This window comes from Chanodichthys erythropterus, chromosome 23 (assembly GCF_024489055.1).
Source record: "Chanodichthys erythropterus isolate Z2021 chromosome 23, ASM2448905v1, whole genome shotgun sequence".
Lineage (NCBI taxonomy): Eukaryota > Metazoa > Chordata > Actinopteri > Cypriniformes > Xenocyprididae > Chanodichthys > Chanodichthys erythropterus.
Window position 1 is genome coordinate 20,563,306 of NC_090243.1, and position 14,693 is coordinate 20,577,998.

Consider the following 14,693-nt stretch of genomic DNA (forward strand, 5'->3'; position numbering starts at 1 on the left):
ACTTGAAGATTTCAAAACACACGGGACAAGATAGTTCTTCTGGAGATACATGCAGTGACGACATTTTCACTGCTTGAGCTCCAGCAATCTTTCACTTTCTGAATGATGTTTTCAAAAATGAATAACCATGAGAATCACAAAAATCTGCAGTTTGTTCAGAAACAAATTACTCATAAAATCATTGCTGAAATTTTCCTCTTCGTTCTTCATCACTGATTCCATTTTCTTTGCCCAAGAAAGTAGAGTTATGACAGAAAGGAGAAATAACATGATAGTCTCTTCCTGGTACAGGTAAGAGTTTCTGATCAGGTGGGTGTGTCAAACAGCACATCAAAGAACAACAACATGGGTCACAAAAAACTCTAAAGGCTAAAAGATGGTCCTAATGCAGACATTTATGAGCAATTATTATAAACTAGTCACTCCTAAGTTTAAGAATTGTATAGATTTTCAGCAAAGAATAATTCACAAGGATTTTAAGCTCTTAAACCTACGACAGCTTAGAAGTCCTCCTGAGGAAGTCCACCTTTACGCAAAGTATATATATATATATATATATATATATATATATATATATATATATATATATATATATATATATATACTATTTTCTGCTTTATTCTGCTTTTTTATTATTGTATAAAATCCATGAGGACTATTAAGACAAGTGTTTGTAGTACATAAACCACTCATAAAATTGTCATAAATTATAGGGAAAAAAATATTCGATATTGGTTATTGTTCAGCAGTGTATTTGATTTCTTATTAAAAGCAAATTGATTTCAAGTTAAAAAGCAAGAGATAAGATAAAAAAATAAATAAATCTATCAAGACAAAGGTCAGATAAAAACCGGTTTAACACCCAACATTTCTGTCCCCCTCACTTCTGAAATGATGGCTACGCCCCTGCCTTAAAGTTCTCTAATGGTGACGAAAATCCTGAACATTTACAAAACATTAGGGATGTTCTTAAAAAATCTTCTTTTGGTAATGAAAGTGCTTCAGTTCAAGGTTCCTTATATGACTTTAGGGGGGACGTTCCATTTTGGTTATTTTATGTTCACGTAAGAATGTTATAAAGAGGACATTTGGTATGTTAACAGAATGTTCACATACGTTTCATTCGGGACTCTGCTGCTCCTGACCCATTTGGAAACATTGTTTAAGAAGCACCCATTTCTATAGATGAAATGCAAAGTTCCCATAACAATAATAATAAACTAGAATGTACATTTCCTGAAGAAATGTGAATGGTGCTTGCAGTGGCAAAATGCGACACTCTAGCTAGGGTGTTGCTAAGGCGTTCTGGGCAGTTGCTGGGTGGTGGCTAGGTTGTTCTGAGCAGTTGCTAGGGTGTTGCTAAGGTACTTGGGGTGGTTGCTAAGGTGTTCTGGGCGGTTGCTATGTGGTTGCTATGGTAACCTGGGTGGATGTTAGGGTGTTGCTATGTGGATGGTAGTTGTCACAGATAGTTACTATGAAGTGTTTATGAAGTTCTTAGCATGTTTTTAGCCTGATTTAACACTTAGCTAATCACTAGCATGTAGCTATTCACTGCTAACATGCGCTGAAAGTCCAGTTTGTTAGCTTGAGTCAAAAGAGCCAACCCCCATGTCTCTACAGTGTTCTGATGCAGAGATATAGGTCTTGATAAACGGTTGCTATGGTACTCTGTTTGGTTGCTAGGGAGTGGCAGCTGCCAATGATGATACTCCAAAGGCTGCTTGTCAGTATGAATGATATAAACCAACCCTATGATGTTAAGATTTGAAGATATCCTTCTTTGGGTTTGGGTTGCTAGGATGCTCTAAATGGTTGCTAAGGCATGGCTAGACAGTTAGCAAGCTTAAACTAAAGCCTCGTTCAGGCTGTCAGTCCAAATGTGATTATTTGTGTATCCGATTGGAATCTGATCTAAAAATGTTAATATCCACACTGCAAGTGTTCAGATCCGATTTGTGTGTTCATGGCGCTTTTTCATTTTCTGGAATATGTGCATTGGTTTCTATGGCAATGAGGTTTAGTTCATAGGTATACGCCAAAAACAACAACCGCAATCTGGAGGGGTCTTCAATGCATATGTTGTCTTATTTACAACATGAAAATGTGTAGCCACCGGCGCTGGGCAAATGCGTTACGATGAGGCAATGGCAGAAACATAGGAGGCTGGTATGAGTGGCTTTATTCCGTGCTGTCGTCTCCACCGGTCTCAAAACATGTCTAGGTTATAGCCTATTGCTAATTTCTGCTCGTCCGGCACTTTGCAACAACACAGCCTCTTTCTGCAGCAACTTTCAGCATTTTCTTATAACAACGTCTGATGTTTATGTTTTACGTTGTATGAGAGAGTCACATAAACTACACAAAATCCGATCAGAGCAGTCAGACTAAAACAGATTTCCAGAAATGCATTCAGACTTGCTAAATCTGATTGGATTTCAAACGGATATGCACATAAATCGGATTTGGACTGACAGTCTGAACAAGGCTTCAAAGACTGCATGTCTATCCAAATCAAAAGATCCAAACTTGCGTGTCTCTATGATGTTCTGATTCATTTATATCCATCTCATCTATTTTTCAATGGAAGTCTATAGGGTGTTTGCTAGGGTGCAGTAACTGGTTGCTAGGGTGTGGCTATGAAGATTTTTGATCATTACTTATTGGCTTATTGAGTGAGTGAGAAAGAGTGAGAGAGAAACGGTTCTAAGGCCCTACGTGTGTGTATGTGTGAAAAAGGCAGTTGAGAACATTAGCTGTTCTAGCATTCTAGCTGGTAGAAAAACATCAGTCCATTCTACTGTGTATGTATAAGGCTAATAATGAACAGAACTGAAGCTACTTTGCATGTGGGTTGTTCATTTTATTAGCATGTCACGCGAACTGTAAAACCTTCTTGAGATTGTGTGTGGTAGAGTGTGTGACAATAATATGCCACATTTCCTCTTCAGGGAAATATGTTTGTAAAAATACCATCCTTGTCATCATGTAACAGTGTAACCCACAGAAAGGTAAATGAAAACTACCACTAATATGGAGAATGACGGTCTTTCTGGATGAAACTCTGTCAAGAGGAGTGATACAAACAATGAAAATAACCAGTGGTGGTAGAATAAATATCAACTTTTGAATTGCTAAATATAGTACAATCTTATCACTATATTGCCAAAAGCTGTATTTATGTGCACATGAACTATAATGACATCCCATTCTTAATCCGTAGGGTTTAATATAAAGTTGGCACACCCTTTGCAGCTATAACAGCTTCAGCTCTTCTGGGAAGGCTTTCCACAAAGTTTAGTAGTGTGTTTATGGGAATTTTTGACCATTCTTCTAGAAGAGCATTTGTGAGGTCATGTAGTAATGTTGTCGAGAAGGCCTGGCTCACAGTTTCCGCTCTAATTGACCCTTCGCAAAGACCCGCCCCCCTTAGTTACTGTTGCTTTGTCCGACAAGCCGTCACGCTGTCACGCCATACGCAGTGAAAAATACTTTGCGGAGCAAAGAGGACACTGACAACACGTCGACAGACAAGACAAAGCAGGTTACTTATGATATTAAACAAAGTCCCAGCTTTCAAACTGTGTAGTTTTTTCAGAAATTCAAACAGTAAAAAACGTTTTGTGGCTCTTTAATGTGTCCTGACAGATCGCTGTAGCGCCTCAGCTCAAGCGGCTCGTGAATCGATCATCTCTTCCTACTAGTTCATTTATAGCATCAAAAGAACATGAATGAACATGAGTAGCAATGTTGTTTCAAACACGGAAAGAAATCAATACACACCATTTTTCAAGTTCAAGTCCACCGAGGTTAATCTAACTCCTGACTGCTTTGTCGGACAAAATGGCAGATTCGGCATTCTGATTGGTTAGATCGCTTGACAAAATCAAACTCCCTGCGAAGAGTCAATTCATCCCAAAGGTGTTCTATCGGGTTGAGGTCAGGACTCTGTGCAGGCCAGTCAAGTTCCTCCACAACAAACTCGCTCATTCATGTCTTTATGGACCTTGCTTTGTACACTGGTGCGCAGTCATGTTGGAATAGGAAGAGGCCATCCCCAAACTGTTCCCACAAAGTTGGGAGCATGAAATTGTCCAAAATGTCTTGGTATGCTGAAGCATTAAGTGTTCCTTTTACTGGAACTAAGTACCCCACACCATAACCCCCCCTCCACCAAACTTTACACTTGGCACAATGCAGTCAGGCAAGAACCGTTCTCCTGGCAACCCGCCAAACCCAGACTCTTCCATCAGATTGCCAGACAGAGAAGCGTGATTCATCACTCCAGAGAACATGTGAGTCCAGTGGCAGTGTGCTTTACACCACTGCAACCGACGCTTTGCATTGCACTTGGTGTAAGGCTTGGATGCAACTGCTCGGCCATGGAAACCCATTCCAAGAAGCTCTCTAGACACTGTTCTTGAGCTAATCTGAAGGCCACATGAAGTTTGGAGGTCTGTAGCTATTGACTCTGCAGAAAGTTGGTGACTTCTGCACACTGTGCACCAGAGGTGTGGACTCGAGTCATGTGACTTGGACTCGAGTCAGACTCGAGTCATGAATTTGATGACTTCAGACTCGACAAAGTTTACAAAGACTTAAAACTCGACTTGGACTTTAACATCAATGACTCGTGACTTCACTTGGACTTGCACCTTTTGACTCGAGAAGACTTGCTACTTCCCATGAAAACCTGGAAAAAAATTGTTCACACGGCCGCGCCGCTCTCAGTGTATCTGCATCTGTGAAAAAAAATGTGCACCACCTGTATGCATGCAGAGAGCACGTGCGCTGCCTGCACGATATCCAATCACTGTAGTCCCACGTTGGTTTGATTCGACAGCATCTAAGCAGGCACATTGCAAGACAACCACTGAAGCGCAACAACGCGCCCGTTGGCAAAATGATACCAAAGATAGTTTCGTTTGGCTATTGTAACGTAGTTCGTAAATGTGAGAAGAAGGAGGCGGGAACCGGCGAACGTTCAACAAAAGTTTAATACCAAAATAAACAAATACAAAACGAAAGTAATGCCGGCAGACCCTCGCGGACGTCTACCGGCCACACAAACATAATAAAACATAAAATAAAGTCCAGGCCTGGTCCTCTCTCGTCCTTCACTGACGTTGCTCCTCCTTTTATGCCTCCGGAGCTCCTCTGTGAGAGACTCGAGGCCGGTGCGCCTCGCAGGTGATGCTCATTATCACTCGCGTCACCGACCTCGCGCCGTTCCCTCACAGCTCTCGCCCGCCCTGCTCGTCACAGCTATAAAAATTATGAGGTAGTCGACAAAAAACGAGTTGCAATTTGACAAAAACAGGCCTTCCAGTTTTACTCTTTCAATTATTCAGTTTCAGAGTTGCTGGTGTGCTGCCTCATTGAGGTCGTTTATGTAATTTTGGTTAATCACAACTAAGCTGAACTGTATGGAAGCTTATGTGTAATATTCAATTTGAAATGTAATATGCAAAATGGCAATGCATTTCTGTATTTAAATTTGAATTTTCCCATACATTTGTGCAATGTGTGGTGCAAAATGAAAATGAAAATTCAATTATATAATTTACATTTGCCATTTCATACACTAGTTTTAATATGTAAATTGAATAATAATTTTAACGCTTTATAAGTTGCAAAATTAAAATTAAAATGTATTACAGAAATTATTAACATGTTCAAGCAAAAACTGTAGCAAAATTGTGTTATTTTTTTCTTAATTGCATTTACACTCACAGTCACAGGTAAGACACTTGTGATTGCATTTCCATTAAGTGTCCCACAATGAATGTAGCAAAATTCAATGTGCAATTTGAAAATGCATTTTGAGCCGATCATGTGCCCATCCCGCCCTGTCAATCACTGCGTGAAGCTGCCCCCCCCCCCCCCACCCAGTGCAAAACGTCGGCAAAATAGGCTCAATCGTTTTTACTTCGTTTGAATAATAATATTAACTAATGGGAATATTGTTTAGCTTATTTTTGGTTTAATTTGGTTTACTTTAGTTATTTAATTCATTCAATTATTTTGTTTTGCTGTACTTTTCATGCCAACTTGCCATGGCTCCCCTAGCACCCCTATTTTTTGTGAAAATTAAAATGTTATGTTTTTTTACTGTATTTGATTAATGTCATTGTATAAAAAGAGGTTTAAATAAATACAAATCTTACAGACATACATGATTTGTATAAATTTTATTTCTGTGGTAAGAGGACTTGAAATGACTCGAAACTAAAATGGTAGGACTTTGGACTCGACTTGAGACTTGTTGGCTTTGACTTTTGACTCGACTCAGGACTTGCCTCATCTTTGACTCGACTTGACTCGGGACTCGAGGGCAAAGACTTGAGACTTACTTGTGACTTGCATAACAATGACTTTGTCCCACCTCTGCTGTGCACACAGCATGCACTGACCCAGATAAATCTGGAGTCATTGTGATATTTATGGGCCTCATTTTTATTCGCTTCATGGATTGTCCTTAAAATTATGCAAAAATGTGTCTTTAGTGAATGAGAATATGCAGAGAGAATATGAAATATCACTTGTATCTCACTTGTATCAATAAATTCACCTCTAACACATTTCTTAAAGCTATAACTACAAATTCAAAACCATAAAAATAATTGACTGAACACTCTATTTTAAACTACATTATTGTTAATCTAATTCAAACTTTATAGCCTTAAGTGGCTCTCAGAACAATCCAAACCAAGTTCCAAGACCTGATACACTGAATGCCTTTTTCAGTGAAACTGACAAAAGTTTTGAACTTTGCACAGTCCTACTGTAATCAGCATAAATTACAGAAAGTATTAAGGTAAAGACAAATACTAACACATTTTAAACTGTTTCTTAATATACAGTTTTCATAACAGATTATATTACAGTACTGTAGCTCTGGTTGGACAATGGGGGGAAGCAGACCTTGCACTGTAAAAATTAAAAGATACTTAGTTTTATACCATTTTAGTTCCCGACAGTGTATAAAGTTTATGTAGGAACTTATGGGCTCCATTTTGTACATTCTTCAGAGCTGCTCTTTCTTAAAAGATTCTTAGAGTTTCTCCAAAGAGTTCTGCCAATGAAAAATCTGAAGAACATTGGAGTTCAAAAGACCTCTTTATTGGCAGATGTAATGATTCATCACAAAGACTGGGATCCATTTGCATGCTTTATTATAACAGAGCGTAGTAAGACAGCCAGGGTCAATCAGGGGCAAACAGGACAGCAGGGGGCAGGCAGATATGTGGTCAGTATACAGGCAGAGGTCAGGACAGGCAGATATCGCTCACAGATCAGTAGACAAGGAAAGGGTCAAAGGCAGGCAGCAGAGAATCGTAAATGGGATACAGCAGGTTCAGCAACAGATAATCAACAGGGGACTAACGCTCAGAAATGTACACTGTGGCAATACAAGACTTCACGATGCATGAGTGTGAATAAGAGTCTTTTATAGTCCGGGTTATGGGCAACAGCTGGTGGGGTAATCAGTCCAAGGCATGGGCTTGTGGGTAATGTAGTGTGAATGTGTATGTGTGTGTTAGTATTCGGGCGAGGGCTCCCTCTGATGGTCAGAGGAGGGAATCACGGAGTTTGTCTCTGTGACAGCAGAACTCTTTGGAACATTTGTCCCCTTATGAACTTTAGGTTAGACATTTCATTAATAAATCCACTACTTACAGTTTTTCTGTCATACAGATTTTTGAAAATAATTATTTATCTTCATTATATTTATTTATTGGTTTGGTGTTTTATTTATATTTGTGAGTTTGATGTTGAACACTCCCATGTCAGAATCAAGTGTTTATCATCTACACTTGACACATAGCAAAATTGTGTCGGCCCACATCTGGCACATGTGGCATGATGATCTGGCCCACATGCTGCAATGAATTATGGTCCTTGTGTGGGCCGTTTCTGTTTGCCAGATCTGAGCCACAAGCAGGCCACAGCAATGCCACATGTCAGCCAAGAGCAAAGAAATAAATCAAAACTTACCTGAGCCACAAAATCTGTGTATATTAAGTATAGAGTCATGTCAGCCTTAATAAGCTGTTAACAAGCAGAATCACTGAAGGAAAGAAGACAACAGAAAAAGAGCTGAGCAAAAACACAAGAACTACAACTGACTTCAGCCACAGCCTTAGAGGAATTCAACTGAAGATAAAATACATTAAATCTCTGAAGATCTGATTAAACAACTCCACAAACAGCATTACCAGCTTCACTTATTACTAACCAGACTGACTTTATTTATGTTAGACATCTACAAAAGTTGTTATTGAGAATTAACAGGGGTTTAACGCTAATGTGTTTCATTTGAAGTCACCATAGCAGTAAATAGTGGTTCCATTAGTCGATCAATCAGTGTTTCAACCTCCAAAAGATGTCAATGAAACAACTGGAGATGTCATGTAACATTACATTTACCTCAGGAAAGCCTCCAGCCCCATAATTCTCACTCAAAGCTAAACTCAAAAGTTGGCAGCCCTGTATCCTGTGCTTGTCTGACTGTAACAAATGAAAATAATTTCTCATAAGTTACAGCATGACATCAATGCTTCCATCATTAAGTTTTTATTGACTGAACTGTTATCAAGTGCCGGTGTCTGTAAAAACAGTAACATGTTCAACATATCTTCACTGGATGTTACAAGTAAACAATTACATATTGAAACTTTAAATAGGAGTTTTTATTAAGAACATTAAATGAGAATATTCTTTTAGTTATGTCAGGAGATCACAAAGGGACATATACATACAGTATATCTCTATCTATCTATAGTGCCACATGGAGTCGAACACACCTCTAATTAATGGCTATAGGGCTATACTTTATGAAAATGCTTTGAAGTTTAACAAAAAATATATATTTTATTGACATTCATTTATTGTCTCTAAATGTTGATGAGACAGATTAATTTGACTGAGTAATTAGCATGATATGTAATTAATTTTAAAATGGAAAGCCTCTGATCTTTGACTAATTCACTGTAGATATTTTAAAGTCCTACTCAGTACAACAATTTGATTTGAAACACTTAGTTTTCCTTTGTATTATTGCATGAAATTGCAATTACAATCATTAAATTCAATCAGTACTGATCTTATTTAAAGATGCTGTTTTTAAAGCATTTTCCAGTTGATTTTTTTTATTTATGAAAATGTTTTTATGAAACATGTTATGTATCCCAGTGCTCCAGTATTTTCTTCTCCTGCTCTCTTCTTGATGTTCTCCAGTATTTCAGCCTTTTCAGGCTCCTTAATTTCCTTCATCTTCTCAATCAGAAAGTCAACATGCAGGAGTGTGAATAGAGAATCAGCATTGAGTGCGATCATCTGCAGAGTATCCACACAGTGAAAAGCTTCAAACACTAGCTTTATTTTCTCTTTCTCTAATTCTTGCAGTTCTTCTTCCAGCTTCTTGACCAAAGACACACAGTCTCCAATCTTCCCATCATATTCGTTTTTTAAGTCTACATATGTCCTCTTCTTCTTCTTTGTCTTTGTCACATATATTTTTGCTTCTTTGACGTGTGTGCTGTAGTGGCATTTATTTGTGCACACTGTACAGTGATTATTTCTCATCATACTGCACCGTGAGAGATTTCTGACCCACCAGCATCCTGGATAATGACAGTTCTCCTGACAGACGGTGCAGCATGTTGCCTCTTTGGTCAAGTGCCAAAACTCTGAATTGATGTGAATCTTCTCCTTATAGGAAACTTCAGCTTCATACTCAAAGTCATTATTGTCCTCTACATATTTCCTGTTCTTCTCCAAAACTTCTTGAGTCTGTTTCAGCTCATTTTGCTTTTGTTCGGTCACTTGAACACGTAGCTGTAGATTGGAGACATTTGCTTCTAACTGCTTTCGTTTCTGCAAAACTTCTTGAGTCATCTGCAAGGTTTTTGGTTTTATGTTTTCAAAAAACTTGAAAAGCCTTGTTATTCCACTATGACTGAGTTTCCATGATTGTTCCTGGATTGTTTCATATTCTTCATTAGCAGCGTCTGATTGACAGTTGTCAAACAGGAAAAACACTGGCTGATTCTCATCATTCACTGCACACTTGATTTTAGCATCAACAGCCATCAGGGCATTTTTAGGAGGAGTACCAGTTGAGTGTGTGAAGAGCAAGACAATGTTTTCAGCAATATCTCTTCCAAATAAAGACTGAACAGCATCAAATATGTATATTTGTCTGTCAGAGAGTCGAGTTTGAGATGCGTCAATAACTAAACACACTGCATCTATTTCATGGAGATCTTCAGACAAGCGAAGCAAATTCATGGCAATCTCTTTGTCAAAGCTGATACCACAGGTATTTCCATATCCTGGTGTGTCAATGATTGTTAAATCATCTGGACTATTTTGGTCATAAACACCATAAACAGTGATGATGGTTGTCGGGCTGTGATCTTTAATCTGATCATCTGTGATCTCAAACCAAACCTTGTCTTCTCTCTGAACACCCAACATGTAGTTGATCATCACATTGATCAGGGTTGTTTTTCCTGTTCCTGTTTCTCCCACCATCAGAATGATTTTATGGGGTTTCTTTGAGTCTCTCTCCCCAAAGGTCATTTTTCTGTATGGCTCAGATGGATCCAAATCATGTTTAATCAGTTTTAGCCGGTATCGAGCAGGACTTCTTTCGTCAATTATGGTGCTTTTCTTGATGAGTTCATTAAATTTACACAACTCTTTGTCTGAACTCTCCATGTTTTTTCCTGTAATTGTTAAACACAGAAACAGGGAGATGGATTGATGTACACAAACATTATTCCCATTGGAAATTTAAATATCTCATACATTAAACTGAATATTTATTCATTTGGAATATTAGCCAATGATCTTACAGAGTTTTATATTTAAGATTTCACAAACCATCACAACATTATATGATCACTATAGACTGAACAGCACAAACTGTTAACATATATAATGCACAGCATAAATGAGTACACCCCTGGTGAACACAAAATATGTATTTTCTTAATGATCACTAAAAATGGACAGATGGCAAAACCAAAATGTATTAAACATATACTTAATAAAAACAGTGAAATAATATCCATAAAATAAGTAAATTAGCAAATTTTGTTTGACCATAGTGCTGACCCTTCTTGGCACGGAGTGTATAATGACAAATTGTCACATCTGTGACCACCTTAAATGCCGTGATCTTTAAAGGTACTAAAGAGGATCTTTTCGTCGACTGATAAACCAAAGACTGTTAGTGAGTTTTTGAAATGAGCACATGCGTAAGAACAACACCCCTCCTTCACAGCTCATTTCGAGAGAACGCTTCCCAAAACTCGTGCACGAATATTGGAACACGAGTGTTTACCACCGGCATTCACTGTGTCGTGTTAGTGGATTCATTATGTCGGACTCACCGCAGGTAACTAATAATCTGCAGTTGTTACTCCTGTCTCCTGACAAAAACATTGCATGCAGTGCCTGTGGAGTGTGGAAAGTTACTAGAGCGCGCAGCTGCGCTCGTCTCTCACAAGGAACGTCACGGCAGTGATTGACAAGCCAGAGGGCCAATCGTTTACGCGATGATCGCGTAAAAGATTGGCTGATGTTTTTAAGGCCCTACCTCATGCACAGATGATGTATATTAATATTCCTTTCAGTGCACCTAATAAATAGTCTTTTATCAGTTAGTAAAGACAGTTTCAAGTAATATTGCAAAAATGTATAAAACAAAACATCCTCTTTAGCACCTTTAATGGGGAGTGTTGCTCAACTCGCCTCTACAGAATCCCCTACAGGTGCTCAAACGTGTTAAGACTGCGTGAAATACACCCAATACAATCCACAGAAGGTTTTTTTTTCCTTCAGAGAATGCATATCGTCAATGTCATTGAAAAAAATTTCAGAGGGGGTTTACTCATTTATGCTGTGCACTTTACATAGTTTCCTCATATATCATTGTGTATAAAGCATAATGTCCTTCATTAATTTTATGCAGAGATATTAACAGTAAACAAGTATACAATAATTCAGTTTTAAATGGATCTACTTACTGTTTAAATGAAGCTTCCTTGTTCAACTGACTTGAAACACTTGAAGACAAATAGATCAACAGGTGTTTTTATACTGAGGGCAACACCTTTATTATGGTCATGTGATTTAGAGGAACATAGACCATTTATGCACATGGTCACATTATGGTAGAGATAAAGGTAGACTGACTGCTAAACAACAAAAAACGAGATCAAAGTTTATATACAGTTTAGTGAATGTTCGCACACCACCTCACTGAACCTGCAAGATGTTTATCATAAAAAACAAAGATGAGTTCTGCCCTGATCACATAACAGATATTTATCTATATTCAAACTTACAAAAATTATCCTAAAATGATAGAAATTGATTGATAGAAGTTTCCTTATCACTGAAAATTCTATACAGTACAGTCTACACATTGTCTACTCTATCAACAGCATTAATGTTAGAAATGGGACAGTATGGTAACAGCTTTCTTTCCTGTACGTGACTGCGTTTTTCTTCAGGGATTGGGGGAAAATGAAATTTTGAAATGTTGACTATACAGAGGCTTTTCACATTTTCCATCTCAGTGTTCTCTCCATATTTACGATTCTTTGCAGCCTTTAACCGCTGCCTACAACACGCTGAATCCTTCAATGAATCCCTAAGTAACATACTCCCGTTAAATGTTTACTCTTTGAATTCTTGCGTTCAGAAGCAATACAAGTCGACACAATTATTAGTAAAAGTTTATGAAGAAGTATTTCCTACAAAAGCAAGGTGGTACTTATCTACAAGTTTTGTATATGTTTTATTTCATCTATAAAATCATTACTGTGCTTTAAATAATTTTATTTAATGCAAAACAACATACAGTGATGCAATGTGAGTCACCTAAACGAGTGTCACGTCTGTCTTTTCACGTGATTGAAACGCCTGATGCCTTGCATAAAACACATGACTTTATTTCTAAAGATAATGAATATAATTCATTTGGATGATAAAATATTATCAGAACTGTGCACTTTTTGTTTATTGGCAGGTTATGGAGTCAGTCATATTTAAAAGAGGTCATCACTTAATGGAGCAATTTGGTGGATAATGACATTTAAGAAGGGTTACAGGTTTTAACAGTACAAATTGAGCACAAATGAATTACACCAATTTGAAGCAATTTGGACGGCATGGGGTGGAGAGTGGTGTTACAGCTCCTGAATTATTATTATTTTTTTTATTATTTCTATGGAGGAGAAATAGATACAGTCTTTGTGTTAACGACACAAACCGGCACAATTGAGCACAAATGAACAATACCGGTTTGGTGCAATTTGGATGAAATGGGGCAGATAAATTTGCTGTATCTGCAGAAGGAAAATAGTGTTCGTTTTAATGGCACAAACCAAGCACAAACTAACGTCACCAGTTTGGAGTGATTTGAACGACAGGGGGTGGAGAGTGACATCATACAACCAATAAAATAATCTCAAACACCAAACTTTTTTTTTTTTTTTTTTTTGCGGCACAAATCAATCAATGGCACAAATGAACAGCATAGTTTTAGGGATTATTTCATTTTATAGGATGCCAACTTCATGGAGGTTGATTAGATTGGTTGCAGGCCAGGTGGGCAGATATAAAAAATATAGTTTAACCAATAACTGAAAATAACACGAGATGATGTGTCCCAGCAGACTGCATGAATCCACATCATCTTCCTCATTTTACATTGAGCTCCATCATTTCTGTCCTCCACAATGCTCTTTCTGTGATTGTCTTTGTTGACCTTGTCTCCAACAACTGCAAAATACCACTGACAATACTCACTACAGCCTATTTAAAAGGAGTTACAATCGTGTAAATTTCGTGTTGCAAATCTGGATTTTTTCGGAATCTGGGCCTTTCTGGAATGAAACTAAGAAATGGGAACTTTAGCGGAAGTTCTACCCGGAAGACTCTAATGCACGTCATTGCTCGTTATCTAACCAATCATTACACGTCACCTGAGGATATACATTCTGTTCCCACCCACTATTGCGTTCGCAGATACCATTGCCGGCGTTCACTCCCATCCTCCCCACCACCACCAGGCCAGTCCCTGTCCATACATCGAGGGTAGGCTCCGAATTAAATTATAACTGGATAGGTAAAACAATGCAAAAATGGATATTAAAAGAATGCAACAACCCTCTGAATTTGTTACAGTGTTTATAATCTCAGAAGTTGAGTTGACCCCATCTTGTATGTAGGATACTGTGGAAAAGAGGAAAGATTATCAGAGAAAATACAGTATTTGATATATTAGTTTTATATAATAAAAATAATCAGTCTTACCTTATTTGTGCATGATGTTGAAGGGGATTCTTCTCAGAACTGTGCAGGCTTACAACGTTTCAGCCAGTAGCTGTTAATGTGTTTGAAAGGACTCCTCAAGAAGAGTGACCAACCGGAGATCAGTTAAAACACAAAAGTCTTTGCAACAGGGGGTGGGGTGTGTGTGATGGGAGGGGATCATTTATGAAGAGTTAGATATATGAGCAACCAGGGATGTTTGACACTCTTTTTACATAAAATAGTTCTCAGAGGAAATATATTTTGTAAGGATGATTGTTTATGTATATGTAGTTTAGAATTATTCATATATAAATACTCCTTTCTAGTTTTGACTAAACATAACCATTGAACAGTTTCAC

The 14,693-nt window shown here is 37.9% G+C and overlaps 1 protein-coding gene across 1 annotated transcript; it reads right to left on the reverse strand.

The window, feature by feature from the left end:
• Window positions 1–8,739: 8,739 nt before the first annotated feature.
• LOC137014284 (uncharacterized) lies at window positions 8,740–12,060 on the reverse strand. Its single transcript, XM_067378528.1, has 2 exons — window positions 12,039–12,060; window positions 8,740–10,733 (listed from the first exon to the last, which is right to left on the reverse strand). The coding sequence occupies exon 2, from the start codon at window positions 10,723–10,725 to the stop codon at window positions 9,157–9,159; it is 1,569 nt and encodes a 522-aa protein (XP_067234629.1). The 5' UTR covers window positions 10,726–10,733; window positions 12,039–12,060; the 3' UTR covers window positions 8,740–9,156.
• Between the last annotated feature and the right edge of the window lie 2,633 nt (window positions 12,061–14,693).